This window comes from Fundulus heteroclitus, chromosome 15 (assembly GCF_011125445.2).
Source record: "Fundulus heteroclitus isolate FHET01 chromosome 15, MU-UCD_Fhet_4.1, whole genome shotgun sequence".
Lineage (NCBI taxonomy): Eukaryota > Metazoa > Chordata > Actinopteri > Cyprinodontiformes > Fundulidae > Fundulus > Fundulus heteroclitus.
Window position 1 is genome coordinate 19177375 of NC_046375.1, and position 17681 is coordinate 19195055.

The 17681-nt window shown below is 40.1% G+C and overlaps 1 protein-coding gene across 1 annotated transcript; it reads left to right on the forward strand.

Moving 5' to 3' along the window:
* Positions 1–38: 38 nt before the first annotated feature.
* Positions 39–16658, forward strand: LOC105930534 (tpd52 like 1). The gene is made up of 8 exons (XM_021319611.2): positions 39–126; positions 3735–3894; positions 5504–5602; positions 8880–9092; positions 10987–11007; positions 12955–13073; positions 13167–13315; positions 16517–16658. The coding sequence occupies exons 2-8, from the start codon at positions 3876–3878 to the stop codon at positions 16620–16622; spliced, it is 726 nt and encodes a 241-aa protein (XP_021175286.2). The 5' UTR covers positions 39–126; positions 3735–3875; the 3' UTR covers positions 16623–16658.
* Positions 16659–17681: the final 1023 nt, after the last annotated feature.

The window sequence follows — 17681 nt, forward strand, 5'->3', positions numbered from 1 at the left end:
CAGGAAGCGAACATTGCAGTTATAGCAAGTTGGAAAATGCAAAGAAAACATGAAAAGCTTATTGGATGATCATTGACAGACAAATGAGGAGGGAGATACGGGAGTAAATGTGCAAGTCTTGGAAATGTGAGTTATTGCGTTTCTATGCGCGCTAAATGTCATATTCTTTTAACAAAGCTTTTGAATCTTTCCTCAGCAGCTGTTCTGGGGTCAGCTGTTGTCTGTGGTATTGCATTTTCACAATGTGTTTTGCAAGTAACGTCCAAGTGAATCCCAAATCTGTGGTTCTCCACACAGAAAAATGTGCTGCACAAGAGAAAAACCGTCTTACTGTTGAGTGGTCAATGTTGTAACACGTTAATGTCTTTTTCCACTCTACACTTAGTGAGTTGATTTCTCAGGTATGGAAAGTTGTTATAGTATATAATCAAAGCATCTATAGCTATATCTGTCTGTTTGTCTATCAATCCATATATCCAAGTTATGAATACTTTTGATAAAAATCCATATATATATATATATATATATATATATATATATATATATATATATATATATATATATATATATATATATATATATATATATATAAAAAAATTCATTTAAATAATATAGCAACAAGTATCTAACATAGCATTTGTATTAAAGGTATTCATAACTTGGATTGTTTGAAGGGGGGAAAAAGACATCTAGAAATCAACCAGTTGTTAAAATGGCTAATCTGACATATGGCTGGACTTCATGAGTATTGTATGTATGTATCTATAGATAAACATCTTTGTGCCAAAAAGATTAATGTAAACAGCCAGAAGGGGACTTCCTATCCACAGTCGTCACTTTTCTCAGCAGAGGCTAGGAGTCCCGGCTCCTAGCCTTTAACTCCAAACATCCACAAGAACTTTGTTATTATCTATATTTAACGACACAAATATCTAAAATCAAATTATTTATAGGAAAATCTTAATTTTTGGATATCTACAATAAAGTTACAAGACATAATTCTCCCTTCACCCGTTTATTATGTATGTCTATTTTAAGAGACATTCATAATATGTGTGCAGATATTTGTAATGGGAAAGGCAAGGCAAGGCAAATTTATTTATATAGCACAATTCAGTACAGAGACAATGCAAAGTGCTTTACATGATTAAAATATTGGAAAATAAAACAGAATAAAAGCAAGTAGGGATAGTGTAGAAACAAAAAAGAACATTTGAAAACAGTAAAACATTTTAACTTGAACATTCAAAGGCAATTCTAAACAAATGTGTTTTTAATCTCGATTTAAAGGAACTCAGGCTTTCTGCACTTTTACAGTTTTCTGGAAGTTTGTTCCAGATAAGTGGAGCATAGGAACTAAATGCTGCTTCTCCTTGTTTAGTTCTGGTTCTAGGTATGCAGAGTAGGCTGGAGCCAGAAGACCTGAGTGGTCTGGAGGGTTTATACGCTGATAACAAGTCTGTGATGTATTTAGGTGCTAAGCCATTTAGAGATTTATAGACTAACAGAAGTATTTTAAAGTCTATTCTCTGAGATACAGGGAGCCAGTGTAAGGACTTTAGAACTGGGGTTATGTGCTCTACTTTCTTAGTCTTAGTGAGAACGCGGGCAGCAGCGTTCTGGATCAGCTGCAGCTGTCTGATCCACTTTTTAGGCAGACCTGTAAAAACACCGTTGCAGTAATCAATTCTACTAAAAATAAACGCATGGATTAGTTTTTCCAGATCCTGCTGAGACATCAGTCCTTTAATCCTAGAAATGTTCTTCAGGTGGTAGAAAGCTGACCTTGTAATTGTCTTTAGATGCTTTTGGAGGTTCAGGTCTGAGTCCATCACTACTCCCAGATTTCGGGCCTGATTGGTGGTTTTTAGCTGAAGCGACTGAAGCTGTGACCTAACTTTTGATCTCTCCTCTATTGGTCCAAATATTATTACTTCTGTTTTGTTTTTGTTCAACTGAAGAAAATTTTGACACATCCATGCATTGATTTCTTCTAGGCATTTACTCAGTGCTTGAATTGGTTCATAGTCACCTGGTGACATGGTGATGTAGAGCTGTGTGTCGTCTGCATAGTTAAAAACACTGGGACCATTACAAGCTTATATTAGCTGGTTAATTAACCGGGCGGTCTGTTCAGAAATCCAGCCTGCAAATTGCTGCTTTACAGACAGAGTGTAGTGTGGTAGGTAGGACTGTTTTACTTTTGATCTAAAAATAGTTTTTTTTTTTTTTGGTGAGGCAGGAGAGGGAGTGGCAACCTTGGTTACTCTGACCTGGCCAGCCAAACTGACTTACACTGGGCTTAAGTCAGTCTGGCTGGACAGGCTATGGTTACTCTATGTTCCATACACCAGGAGAAAACCATAGTCACTCTGGCAATATCCCAACAAAAGACGGCAGTATTCACCTCACAACCAGTTTGAATTATTTGATTAATGCCTATCTACATTTAAAATTAAACACCTGACTATATAACTAGTAATTGGATTGCAAGTGTTTGAAATGCAGTGTACCCCTAGTAAGAATTATATTTTAAAAATATCCATGGGATCCACTGCAATAGTAAATGCACAATAACAGGTTGTGTACACGCTCAAATGAGGGCATCCATGAATGGCTTTCATTTCTCGGCTAACGTTTGAACATAGCAAGGTTGTTTTTTGTATAGATATTATTAAGCACAGTGTAACTCTACCTGTCATCGTTAAATATTTTTTTTAGGGTTTTATTTTGGGAGTGAACATTCCTTAAGCTGACTTTTTGACTTCCTTATGCACCGAAAAGATTTGCAACACATTCCTCAAAGATAAAAGCATGGTTCTAATGGGCAGATTTTCTATAAAAACTTCAGCCTATCACTGCTTCCTGTAATGCTGAAAAGAAAAAAATATATAAAATAGGGAAGCTTATTGGGAATAAGGTCAAATTCAAATACAGTTTGCATTAATAAAGAGCAGAATTAAACGGATGTCAAGGCCAGGTTTCAAAGGGAGTGTGATGATGCAGTGGTTATTGCTAAATAATGAATGTCGAAAGGATGTATAAAACCTATGTAAATACAAAAAAGTTACCCTGAACTAGTTTATATGTTAACTAATTTAAAATGTTTAGATGGTGAACCGTGAATGTCAATATTTAAAATGTGGGTTATAAATAGGAACATAACTATTCTTTTGTAAATTCTATTGTAAATTAGCCTACTTGTTTTGAAGAGAAACAAGGGTTTGGCTGAATCCCATTTGGCACTTAATTCAAGAACTGGTTAAAACATTTCGCTGACAAATGAGACACTCCCTCAACAAGCAACATAATTTCTCTATCATTTCTACTATGTGCTTTTGTGATTTTAGGGAAGAACGAAAACTTTAAGGCAAAATTTACCCCATTAAAAATGGAGTTTTAATGCTCTTATTAAAAAAAAAAACAGAATCTTGAAATCTATACTAAGTAAATAGTTGCTTGAAAATAAAGCTTTAATAAGTTTTCTCATCTTCAAATATACCCACTCATTTTTTACTTGTTTCTTTTTGAGAAGAAAAACATGTAGTAAACTGCATGTTCTACTGGTATAATAAAAGTTTCAAACAAATAAATATTTGATCTTACCTGTGCTTTATGATCAACTCATCTCAAACGTAATGTGGTGGAAAACTTCAAACTAGACATAACAGTATTTGTCACGTCATGAAACATATGTTGCCTGAAAAAAATGACAAACGCACTTGCCATAACAGGAGCCTATTGGCTGGCAATCAAAGCTCCGCCTGCGAAGCTTGCTGGGCGCGTGACACCTCGGCGGTGCTGATCTTAGAAGCGGCGCAGCGCGTGCTGTCTGTCTCTGAAGGTTACCAGGGAAGTTCACCTGAGCGTCGCAGATGGAAACCAGGCAGCAAGGTGAGTCGGGGTCACCCGCCGCAGGTCGCCGCACTTTCCTCATGTTTTTGCGGTGCTGTATTTTAGAGCCTCACTTTTGTTAGTAATGAACCAAGCAGGTAGAAATGGGTTCTTCTCTGCAAATGAGCAGCGTTATAATGACACATACGGATAAATATGAATGAAACACGGTAACAGCCACTTGCTTAACCTCAGGGAGGTTTGATTGGTAATTTAATCCGTGTAGGATGCGTTTGGCTGGATTAATAAAAAAGCAGGGACACCGTCATGAAGCTTGAGAACAAAGTTGGACTTTGTGTGAGCTCCACCAGTGCTGGATGTTATTTCCTGGCTAAGAGGATAAAATGCTGTTTCAGTGTTTTTGTTAAACATCCCTTTTTTCCCTCTGCTTGCTTTCCTGCAAGTCCACTTCCTCTGAACGTCTAACTGCAGAAAGATGCTGATGCTTCTGTAGTTCCACCTTGTGAATTTTCTCAACACAGAAGTCTTCTTAACTGATCAAAGTGGGCTAAAAAATATATATAAATGTCTACACAAGTCACTCAGTGGGATAAAGATGTCTTTTGTCCAGCTAGGTAATTGCATCCCTTTGCGTTCCAGAATTAAACGAGTGGTTCTTTTCGCTAACAAGGCTCTAAGTTTAAAGTTTTAAACCAGAGGGGGGTAAAAAAAAAAAAAAAAAAAGCTTGCATTGTTTATGGATGAGTTGCATTATGTTATTGAAATGTGAAATCCCTTCTAAAGCAGTCTAATTAACGTATTTATTGTTGATTAAAGTCTGGGCATTGAGCCCTCGGTTGGGTTTAGGAGGCTGAGATGCTGCGTAGAGCGTATTACTTGACCTCAGTTTGGCTATAATAGACCCCCCCCCCCCCTCTCAGTCTCTGATTATAGCCCCATGACCATCGGGCCAAATTGGAGTCTTGTGACCAAAGATATTTCACTCCCAACCCGAACCAAAGGGAGAGACATTTGAAGTAGGACGAGTACAGAGGGAGATAAATATTCACCCATGATTAATCGCTGGACTTAGAGGGTGAAATAGTTAGCTTGTTGAGTTGATGTCCTCGTTTTTAATGTTATTAATTAGTTATTAATTGGCAAAAATGCATATAACATGAGCTGATGGCCCCTTTTTTTTTTTTTCCTTGTTTCCAGTAAAAGTTGCAGTCTCCACTTCCCTATAAACCAAGTCTGTTGGTCAAATGTGGAACTAGAAGGAGTAGACGGCGAGTGAGGCTGGCATCGCGCCGCCTTGTTTCCTTCTGCAGTGTGTCGTAATGAGGTTTTGTCCGTTACCAGACGTCGTCCGTTCACTAACCCACTTTGGTTTCCTGGCTTCAGGAAGTGCAGATTGCAGGAATCGGGTATAGCCTGTTTGAAAGGTCCGAGAAGTCACGATCCTGCGCGAACACACACAGGGAGAAAAAACGTTTCCCTAGATGCTAGACACCGATGACCTGCAGTGAAACGCACCTCACTGCGTCTGGCAGGGCCAGATGGGGTCTGAATAGAGGAAACATCTTAACAATGTGTCTGTGTGTGTGTGTGGATAAATCACCCAGTTTTCTTCTATCCCGTCTCCACCCGCCGCCTCGCTCTGCCGCAGAGCTGTACTCTAGTGTTCTGAGTGAAGCAGTGCTGGACTGGGCCAGCGTGGGCCCCGAGGAGGAATGGCTTAACTCAGCCACACATGAAGGAGACATGGGTAAGACTCAACTCTCTGAGTGAGGCCAGAGTAAATCTACTCTGAATCACTGGAAAACAAAATGGCCAAAGCGTGCCTAACGTCCGTCTAAGCGGGGATCAGGGAAGCAGCACTTTCTGCTCCGGTGTGATTCGGGGTGGATTTAACGTCACTCGAGAGATTACTGGAATGTGAGCCGAGTGAGAAAAGTCGACACAACGGAAGACAATGATGGACATTAAAAAAAAAAAAAGACTCGTAATTAAGTCAAATCTGAGGAAAAAGGGGTTTTGTTTTAAAAAGGATGAATTAAATCCACTTAAAAGTGACCGAAGGCCTCTATCAGTTGTGACCCGGGAACAGCAGGTCAGATGCACAGAGTGTACTTTTTTTTTCTTTTTTTTTTTTGATTTGATAAAAAGGCCAAGGACACATGCTTGTAATTACTTCATTTACCAATGGATCCAAAACCATCTCTCTCAGTGAACCTACAGCCTTCTTTATCCTTTTATTTTTGTGTGAATACAATATATTGAAGAAGAAACTGAAATCTGTGAAAGTCTGAATCGGCAGCCCTCAAAGAAAACAGAAAATTGGTATCAGCCAGAAAAATCTTCTCTACTTCCCACCGTGTTTTAGGTAAGATTGAGCTGTTTTATTCTCCTTTTGTGGAGGCGGTGTCTATTCACTTCTGTGTGGATGGATTAGAGAAGTATGCTAAATACTCAGTTTTAATCGCAGGAACAATAAGACCACCCGTCTCCGGCCTGTTGTGCCTTTTTATTAACTTTTGTCGTAGTTTTTTTTTTTTTTCGTCTTTTAAGCCTACAGTTACTGATCTAGTTCAGTCTGTTTTCTGTTTTTATTAAATCTAACGCTGCACCTTGAATAATCAGACCAGAGTTAACGTAGGTTCATCTAAATTTAGTTCTCAGTTTGTCATCAGATTAACATTTTAGTTTCCAGGCTTGGCTTGGAATCTTCAGCTCTACATCAGGTTCACTTCAGTTCATTTATCTGCCGTCGATTCACAGCTCATGTCGTCTCAAGTCAATTCAAAGTCAGCTACATACACCCCAAATTAACCGTCGCTATATTAACAGCAGAGTCGGGTTCAGTTCATCGTTCAGATTGGTAAAAATGTTTTCTGTCTAAAGAAATCCAGAAGATTGCATGGAGTCACTGACTTGCTGCGGTCTCTCCTCCTGGATGAGTGTGCAGCTACAGTGGACAGTCTCTTGCGTTGTGTCGATGCCTTTGCAGCAATCCCTCATACCGAGCATCCTTGTAGCTGCAGCCTTAGGGGAACATCAACTGTTGCGTGCGGAAGCAAATCAAATTCAGAAATCCAGAAAACAAAACTACTTAGAAAAGTCAGGACCAGTAACCACGCTATAACTAAAACACCACACTTCTCAAAGCTTTTACACCAAGAATTATCTCTGAAAATACACCAAAACAAAGCATGTTTACTTTAAACCATAACTACATTTTCAGCTTAAATCTATATGTGAATATTAAAATAACACTAAGAATATAATATATAGACATTATGTCATTTAAGCCTCATTTAAGCCTCAGCAGTAGTAATTGCTGTTTTTCTCTTTTTAAGATTTTTTTTTGTTGTTTTAAGGTTTAGTGTAAATAAGCTATGACTATGTACAGGTACTTGTACTCGGTGTTATCACATTGTAAGAATCTCCTACTGAACCATGTTCAGGTCAGATGTAAAACAAAGATTTTCCTTGTCAATTTTTTTTTTTCTTTTATTTATGGCTTTAGAAACACGTGCCTAAACTCATTGGTACAGGTCAGCTTTGTCACAGGGAGTCCATAAATAATCAAATTTTCCCCAGAACTCCTAACAGGCGCCGTGGCCTATCAGTTCAGTGTAATCCTGTTGCCTGATCCCTCACAGAACTTCACAGAAGTTGAAAGGTGCTGCGCTACCTAACCGCTAAGACTATCCTGGTTCAAATATCTTTTTTTGGTTTCAAGAGGCATTTGGAAAATATTCTAAAGGAGTTTTTTGCCCCCCGCTAATGTTCATCTTTTGGCTATCTCTGTTTTAAAGTTGCCACTACAGCTCATCTTCCGACAGTTTATGAGCTCTTCGCAGATTATTCGCTCCGTCTCGAAATGTCCGGAAAAGTATGGAATTAGTTTTTATCACTCCCAGGACTAGTTAAGTATAAAAAGGAAGAAAATTAAATAGATTTTTCTTTTATCTATTTTTTCCTAATCTAGTGATTTTACATTGATTTATAATAAACGGACATGATGTAGTTTAACCGCATCACATGTGGCTTTCAACATTTTCCCATTTTCCCCTATTAACTGATCGCAAACTTATTCAAAAATTAAAATGTGCTGTTTTACTACCCGTTTGGTCTACAGATAACTTCAAATTCAGGTTGAGCTGCAAGCATGAGTGTTAACCTGTGGCAGAAATAACGAAGCACTAAAACTTCTGTTTTAGGAATATTACAAAAAAAAAAGTTACCAAAGTTCACAATCTGTGCTTTTAAAGAACCTGCATTTAGTGTGAAATAACCCATTCCTTATTTGGTAAATCCAAGAGTCCTACAGTTTGAAATGAGATGATCTGAGTTATCCAGATGCAGCAAAAGGGTCATTCCTAATATAGGCAGTTTCAGCATTTCGTTGGTTTCGTAGAACCTACAGAAGATAAAAATATAAGAACCCTCTACTCGGTGTCTAACGAAACCATCTACAGGGGAGCCTAACTTCCAGCGCTAGTGCAATTACCGCAGTTTAAGACCCACGGCTCCGAACTGCCACCCAGCACCCTCACTGCCATACAGTACCCTCCATTATGCGCTTCTGACATCCTCTGACGTCCTGGTCAGTCTGAGCACAAGAGGTAGCAGTGTGCACAGAGTGCCACGTTTCTCCTGGAGGAAGGATGTGCACCACATCTTTTTTTTTTTTTCCCCTTTTTTAAAAGAACCTTACAGGTCGAAATGATTTAGTTCAAAAATACATCTGCAAAATGCTATTAAAGCCCAGGGAAACCCGCATCCTTTACACAACGAGCTGCAGCCCTATGAGGTGGGCCTGTGTCTTTTGGTCAGAGCTGTGTAGCGACTGCATCAGAACCATCAGTTTGTGAATCTGACACAAATGATCAAACACAGAGGCTGTAGAGATCATACCCCAGAGAGGCCTCATTATTCATAATTTCCTTTGTTTTCTGTTGGTCAAATGAAAAAAAAAAAATCTATTTTGGCCTTTTATGTCACCGACTCTGAACGTACTCACCTGTAACTTTGCTCAGGTTTGGATAGGTTTCACCACTCTGGTGGGGAGGAGTCCAGTCGGAGGAGCTCACATGGGGAGGACTTGGCCCCGCTGGTCCAAAATGGGGAAAGCCTGACAGATTGGGGTAACACCTCGTCCCGGGTGGAGGATCAGTGGTGTCGCACATCAGGGTGTCAGTCTGACAGCTGGGCCATGTCCACCACTTGGGACATGCAGCTAGACAGCACAGGTGAAAAGGGACATAGACTAGAACCTAGAGAGTAGATGACCTCTGACCTTGTTTGGACCTCTAAACCATCTGGCTTTAATACGCCTTTTATTCTATTTGGGCTTGTTGGAGAGATTAACTGCTATCCTCCCAATAAGTTATTATTCTAATATAAATGATGCTCATATTACCTCATGAATTTTCATGTCATGTGTTTTATTAAATTGCATTGTCCCCTTTCAGATAAATCAGTCAAATCAAATTAGCAGACCTTTTAGTCATTTCCAAATGATAGAAACAACATATTATGTTAGTTACTTTTGTATCATTGGGAAATCACTAAAAAAGTAAGATAATTATCTTAACGGGACACTGAAACGTTTAGATGGATTTAATCTCAAGTAAGATTAATATTATGTTATAACCTTCTCAGCCAATGTGAACACGCCTGCTATTGTTGCTAATTCCTTTATATTACATACGTTATCATGGGAGAAAGTTAAGTTAAAATGCAACATGGGGTCACTGTTCAGTTTTGCTTAGTCAGCTGGTTTGGAGGCACGCAGGGTCTCCAAAGACCTGACTCATCATACTGCAAACCCATAGCCACAGTGTTGGCCATACGAGCTAAATGCTAACCAGGATAGAAATGAGCTTTTTGTCTGGCATGTGTTGCAAAATGCAGAGTGGGATTGTGACTTTAACTTTGTGCATCTATGACTCGCGCTGACCAGCAACGTTTTTCTGGGTATTCCTGCTAAAAGGAAACATATTTCAGCTGAAATGACTGTCAGCCAAGATAAATAAAAAAAATGCTAACTTAAAGGATTTTGCTATTTTGAAAGGAATGAATAGAGGTCAGAAAGGCTCCCAGCCGACTCGTCGTTTTGCCAGCTTGTATCCCCGTCTCAGATCCGGCCATTACCAGTTTCTCCTGACCGTCTTATGTTTTCTACCCAAACACAAACTATTTATCACCCATGTATGCAGCCACCGCATATCAGTTTATTTATCCTAGTGGCTTCCTCCTTTATAGATGACTTAAGTAAATAATAATCATTAAAACTGAATCTGTAATTAGATTGTATTGTATTATGAGATAATGTTGCGTCACTCCGCATTTCCATTTATTGCTTTTGTAATATATGACTGGGCCAGTCGAGTCATAGGATAAATGAAAGATTGTGCTCTTTGATCAAACAGAGATTAATCTGGGCCACCTTTTATGGGCAGATCTAATTTATTACTGGACTCTCATCATCATGTTTCCTTACAGTAGGAAAAAACAATTAAAATCATCAAAAGTCGATGTGGGACATGAGGTCGGGTACGAAGTGACGCATGGTCGGAACCACAAACGTACGAAATGACAAAGGCCTGAAATACCTGCTGCCGGTTAGAAAAATGAAAAGCTTTAAACAAATGTAAGGTACAGACAATATATACATATTTTCTGTAATAAAAAAAAAAAAAAAGCTGTTAATATCAGAGCTATTGGCGGTTTGTTGGCCTCATGTGAACACATCTTCTACATTTTCCAAGTTCTTTAACAAGCAAAGGTTAAACTGGGACTCCCCCCTCCTGATTTTGTCTTTTAAGGCATCTTTTCATGGCGATCTAAACAGAAACTAACGCTAAATACACTTAGACACGAAAGGCTGTTGGAGCTGCGGGCATCTAAAAGTCTCATTGTCGTCCTGCTGTGTAATGTTGGCTGAAGTAGCGCCCTGTTAGAGACCTGCCTCTGTTGAACTGACCCGCTGCATGCTGTGCTTGAGTTGACTGGTTTGTCTGTGTTAGCTCCCTGAGGTGCTGCTGTGCCCCTTTTTTTTTTTTTTTAAAGCACACATGAATGCACATCAGCCTTGACTGACCCCATGTCTCCTCACATGTTTTATAATGCACTGCTGCGAAGAGAGAGGACGCCTGACTGCAGGTACGGTAAATCACTCTCATCTCGTTAAAGTGGTCCAAAACCGCTTTACGGCCACAACACACATCCTTGAGGCCATGACCTACATGTATTTGTCTTCCTTGTTTTGTGTTTACACAGCCGTGCTGCGGATGCTTCATGCGTTTTATGATCTGTTTATGTTAGGCAAGGGTTGGTCTCTGGCTTCAAGGGATAAGTTAGGAAAAAAAAAGTGTGCCATCTACTAAAATGTGTCTTATTTATATGGTCTGAAATCCCTTTAATGAGATACCAGAGATGGAGGTACTGCTGCCGGTTCCCAACCTGTATGATGGTTAATAGAAGTGAAAAGGGATTTTCTTTACTTAAAAAAATAACATACAGGCCCTCAACCTATCACACTTTTGAATGCAGTTGTCTAAATTACAAAAAAAAAAAAAACCAACAACCTAACAATAAGGCAAAATAACCTATTCTATTACGCCCGTTTGTTTATGGCAGACTACATATACAGTCAAGTGGATAAAATAGGACTCACCATTAAATATTCAGTCTTTTCCTTAAGAAATGATAACATATTGGTGTCTAACCTCATTTTTTTATCTCTGGGAAATAATTTGTTTCATTTGCACTTAGAAAATAAGAAAATGAACCCTGTTTAAATCATTAAACAAGATATGCATGACTAATTGCCTTTTCTAGCTGAGGAAAAAGTCAGGAGGCCCTAGCTCCTTTGGCTGAGCTAACTTCAGTGAGATGCTTCCCATTGCTTCCACTGATTCACGTTGCCATCTGCCCGTCACTCGTTTCAAGTCACCCCCCTGCATCTCAATGACATCAGTCAATGACTCGGTCCTGCAATTTCCATTTTCTAACTCTCAGCCTTTCCTTGACGTACCAGCGAGGTTTGGGTCACCGTCACGTAGGAGGGTCCGTTTCTGTTTCAGCGTAATTCTTTTTTTTAAACAGCCATGCTGCTCATGTTTTCCTCAATAGCGGCCGATACAAAACAGTATTCGTAATGGATTCTGGGATGGCGAGCTGGCCCGGTCCTGCTGCAGCAAAGCGCCGCCGAACCACGACACTTCTCCTTCCATGTTTCTCGGTTGGCATGAGTTTCCTTTCCTGGAATGCTGTGTTTGGCTTATGCCAGCTGTCCGTCCACTGTTCTGTAGTCCACATATTTCAGTTTTAGATTTGTATATCTAAACTGGCAAAACTTTAGCGTGGCCTTGATGTTTTTTTTTTTGTTGTTGTTCTGAGAGAACAGATGTTTCTTCCTCTCTCAGTTCCCATAAAAATCTAACCCCCGCAGTTAGTTTCTGATTATAGAGAAGCACGCCTTCTTTTGTTTTCCTCTTTTTTTACCTTTTGACATCTACAATAAAAGCCGTTCATTCCTGTGGAAATTTTGACAGCATCTGGCCATTGTAGATTATTCAGTGGATGTCAGAGTGTCGTGTTGGCTAGCAGAGCTAAAGCAAGATAATCCACATTAGCCAAGGCAGATTAAAGCCCTGGAGGCTGCAGCCACAGATTACATAACAGTCAGAGATGCAACCAGACACGGAGACAAGACAATCGCACAGAGATTTGGACGCAGATACCGTCAGGCACACGGCAACAAACAATTTACGCGCCAAGGAATAGTACGGCATGTACACTGGAAAAATAAGCAGGGCTGGAGGACTGTTTTTCCACCATCACTGTATGATATTACCGAACACAACTCTGGTATTATTTACAATAATTTGAAACCCAGCAAAAACGTAAACACTGGAAGTCATGAAAGCTGGAAGTAGCTCATGTTCCTCTTGAAACAAAAAAAGGAACATCATAATTTGCTTGTTGGAACTTGACCCCACGGTCAGAAATCGAAGCGCTTGCACGGCTCTCAACACAGAAGATTTCATCGAGACTTTTCTTGTGTTCTTCTGGTAAATCTCCTTGAATGTCTTGCTTCTCAAACAGGTTTTCTAGACTCTCAGCCTCTGAGGGAGGCCGACGAGGATATGGTGTCAGAAGTCAGCCTGAACACCACCAACATGACCGAGGAGGAGAGGGAAGAGATTCTGCAGGAGCTGACCAAAGTATACGCAGACACACCAGCAGATTATAATCCACACTCTCAGTTTAAAAAAAAAAAACATACACCTAACCCCATCTTTCTATTTTTTGGCCAGCTGGAAGAAGAGATCAGCACACTGAAGCAGGTTTTGTTGTCCAAAGAGAAGCAGCACGCTGAGCTCAAACAGAAGCTGGGGATCACTCCCCTCAGCGAGCTGAGGAACAACTTCAGCCGAGGCTGGCACGACATGCAGACCTCCACCGCGTAAGTTAACCAGTCAATGTGAGACAAACGCACAGCTGGAAACACCTGGAGGGACCGGAGGGTGCGTGTGTTAGCCTGTCGGGGCGGCACATGGCAGATTGTTTGCTGTCAACATGAATGCGCTCTGAGTTAAGATGATAGGTGGTCCAGTCCACACAGAGCCTGTTTGCAAAAAGGAAGCTAGAAAGCTCAATCCAGGGCCGGTCGCTGCAGAACGCGTGTGCTGCTTTCTTATCGCTGCCGTGCTTTCTGAAACAGACTTCATTAAACTGATTTTAAAATTCCCCTTAAGGCTATGGTTGATCACAGAACAAGGTTAACAGGATGCGCTCTTTGCAGGCACTCCAATCTATTAAATCTGTGGGTGGTGTCTGTTTTCTGCAAGGAGGAACAAAACACTGTGAATGTCTTTTTTTTTTTTTTTTGTATCCAATACTGAGATACATTGATCATCATGACTTCCAGTTACTAAGATGAGAAAAACGTGCCGGTGCCATACGTGCTCGGTGTTTTTAACCGGAGCTAAGCATCTGAAAGGTTTGCAGCGCGTTTCCACTAAGACCCCTGGAGTCTACTTTGTCGAGCCGCCTTTCACTGTTAACACATCTAGTGATAACAGTGAATCTATGTTTAAGGGTTTGTCTCTAGCAGCTTTGCACGACTAGAGACTGAAATCTTCATCCATTCTTCATTGCAAAATGGCTCAGTCTCTGTAACATCACAGTTTTCAACAAGATTTAGGTATAGCGTATCCTAATACACGAATATGCTTTAACCTAAAACACTCCATTGACGCTCTGGTTGTGTATTTGCTGTTGTTTTAGTCTGCCTCCATCGCAAGTCTTTTGCAGCCGCTTACAGGGTTTTGGCAGAGCTGCCTTGTATTAGGCTTAGAACCATCTTCCGTTAACCGTGAGCAGCTTTTCTGCTCCTGCTGAAGAGAAGCATCCCCACAGCAAGGCGCTGCTAAAGTCACCTTTCACAGTGTTTAGGTGGGTGGCCAGTTTGGGCCCGGCTTACACGACGTTTGTCGATGATAACAGATGTTTTGCTGCGTTTCTGCTGTTCGTCTACACCACAACGGGGCTCGTTTTCTCTGAAAATGGCACGATTTAAAAACGGGTTCCAGAGTGTAACGTTTTGAAAACATCTCAGTCACTGTTGTCGTTTACCCAGGACAAAAAAACAGTATCTCCCTGTGTGGGGCCGACCAGGGACAGTATGACCTATGCCCCATCCAGGTGAAGCTAATGAAGCCGGGTTTGGTTGTATCTGACTAACTTCCCATGCAGACCAAACGGCCGCACTACATTTGAAACATGCTCCCAGAGTGGATAAGCCTGACGCCTCCCTCTGCAGCAGCCGCGACTTGACACCCCTATCCGTGTAACCGGCTACAAACTAGCGTTTTTGCACATACGAGCAAACGTAGACCTCGTCTCTCCCTTTTCACCCATCTTCAAACACAAACAACAACAACGGTGGACTTTAGAGTGTCCGTTGTGGTTTAGACACTATTCAGATTATTGTGGATTTTCACCAACACATTTTTCTGCTCTATTATGTTTGTGTGCCGGCCGCTTCGTCGTCCGTCTGCACACAAACGCTTCTTTTCTCTCTCTCCTGCATCCACTGTCTGCTCCTTCTTTACTTCTGTAGCAGCGTTGCCGCACCCCTCACGGGCCCGGCACAGGTATTATAACGGCTAATAAGGCTCTTTGAGCTTTGTGCGCTTTTATCTTTATGCCTAAGCGTTTCTGTGCGGATACAGTATTCAGCTCCACGTGGATGCGGCCTTAGTGGTGGCAACTTTTTACCCAGGAAGTGTTTGTACGCATGTGCGTGTTTTTACTGTCTACGAGCAGAACGGCAGGGAAATTACACCGTTTTTAACCTTTCCACAAGAGTGATGTGCATTGCACTGCAAAAACGGATCTAAAAATAAATAAAATGTTCTTAAAATTTGTGTTTTTGTCCTAGATTTGAGCAGGTAAATGATATTATCTGCCAATGGAATGAGTATTTTGACCCCTAAAATAAGATAATTAGACATCCTGCACTTAAAATAAGATAGTGGAGATGAGTTGCACCTATTTTAAGTGCAAAAGTCTTATTCCATTGGCAGATCATCTTATTAACCTGCTCAAATCAAGGACAGATACTCATTTTAAGAAAATATTACTAATTTTTAGTTCCGTTTTTGCAATGTGAGATTGTAGTTTAAATGTTGTCATGTTGGTGCATTAACAGAAACTAAACAACAATCTGGTTTTTAAAGGGACTGTTGTGTTATAAACAGGGCCTTAGTTTCCCGTTGCACAAAGTACTTTGCATGGAGGCAAAACATTTAGCTTGCATTTGACCAGAGCACTGGAGTTAGCTGTCTCTTACTTGATGAAATCTGACTTATCACGCCTTTTTTTAACAAAGGGGTTACCCAGGATTTTGTTTACGTATATCAAAGTGAAACAGGCAGAGTACAAATCCACGACAAACATCTGATTTTATATTTGCAAAAATGATACCAAAAGCTTTTATATTAAGTTTTCTTCACGTTACTTTAATATCCCGGTAAAAACCCCATTAAGGTTTATGTTTGAAAGGGCCACTGTACATCCAGTCGAGACAGAACAACAATTCTTGCACCGTATTCAAATCGTTCTGTGTACAGAGAAGCAATCCAGTGTCCCAGATGGGTGGAAGAGCAGAGCTTTCATCCAAACGCTAAGAGACAGAGTAGAACAAGAGGATAATTCTCTAAAGGCTGCTCTCTTATCCAGTTACACTTTATGCTGAAGATCACTTTACACACACAGCCTCTGCCTCATCTATAATGTACCAGTGTGACCACAGGAGGGTGAGGTCTCCACACTGGGTAACACACATTTGACTCCTTAAATGTGCCATATTTTGATCCAGATACTTAGCACAGGCTCCAAAGGAGTGTCAAATAGTGGAGGTGAAAACCAGAATTCCCATAAAATGGCTTACACAGGAATCTATGTTGTGTCCGAACAAATCATCAAAAAGAACACCCGATGATAAGATCGGCTTTGAGGTGCCCAAATGAACGTTTTGTTTCCTGATTTTATGGCTTTTGTGGATGTTTGTGCGTGTGACAGGGACATCTTTATCTTGGGGTGGGTTGAACTAACAGGACCTCATTGTCAGATAGAGTATAAGTCGTTGTGTGTTTGCCAGATACAAGAAGACATCGGAGACGCTGTCCACCGCAGGACAGAAAACCTCAGCTGCCTTCAGTAACCTTGGGACCGCCCTCACCAGGAAGTTTGGAGACATGAGGTAAACAATTATGTCACCGCTTTTTATTTTTTAGGACTGGGTAGATTAGGGATATTTTTGTTATTCTTTGCTTCAACGACTTCTGAATGTACCATTTCAACCATGGTTTACCTCGGGATTCTTTATAGATGATAAACAAGAGCATGTATTGATACTATCCAATGACTTTTATATTATTCTGATAATCCCAGAGTTCACATTTCAGATGAGCTCTTTCAGTAGAAGACAACACGGTGAATTAGATGCAGTAACAGCATTAGTTTAACACAAACTGGAAAAGGGGAAATAACACCACATATTTCTTCCACAGAGAACTATATTAGATTTTTGGTAGAGCATGAACAGTACTCCAGATATTACGGTTCCACGTCATAACTAAGTTCATGTGCTTTCAGTTTGCTGCCGGCATCCCAACTTTACTAATGTTGATTTGACTGCAGCTGTTACTAAAACCTGTTAATATGATAATTATTGGGCTTTTTGAAGGTCTGGCAATGATTTATTTATTTTTTTAGAGTTTGGCTGCTTCTATTGTCATTTGTTTGTGGAAGGCCTGACAAACAGCTGCTTTTTAATTTAATCACAGGGGTGATGCATTTCTAGGGTCCTGTGTAAGGACTTTGCTGGACTATTTCCTGCTTCATATGCTGTACATTTTTATTTTTTTTATTTTTTTAGTCTCGAGGCTTCTTCTTCTGTCTTCACTTTTCTGGTTTCAACATTTTAGGGACATGTTGCACAACATGCCATCATTTGGGAACAAGGACCACAGAGAAGAATTTTTTATATAAGCAACCAAAGTCCTAAGAAAAAGACCTTCAAAAAGTTATTAGAACCAATTTAACACTGATTGGGAGCAAAATATAAAGCTGTATGACAACTGTGTATATGATTTACGTTTCTTGACAAAATAATAATTTGACTTGTTTTAAATAATTATTAATATTGTTGTTTGTATTAAATTTCAGTTTAATCTCCTGTTTGTACCGTTTCAGCATCTTTAAATGTCATAGATTCACTTTAGCTGAGTTTCCCTGAGCTTAGTTGATATATCGACAATTAG

Bases quoted from the DNA above. Each gene is read 5' to 3' on its own strand.
- LOC105930534 (XM_021319611.2), top strand. The intron at 11,008-12,954 runs GTACGGTAAATC...CTTCTCAAACAG, and splicing joins GAGAGGACGCCTGACTGCAG to GTTTTCTAGACTCTCAGCCT. The intron at 13,074-13,166 runs GTATACGCAGAC...TTTTTTGGCCAG, and splicing joins TTCTGCAGGAGCTGACCAAA to CTGGAAGAAGAGATCAGCAC.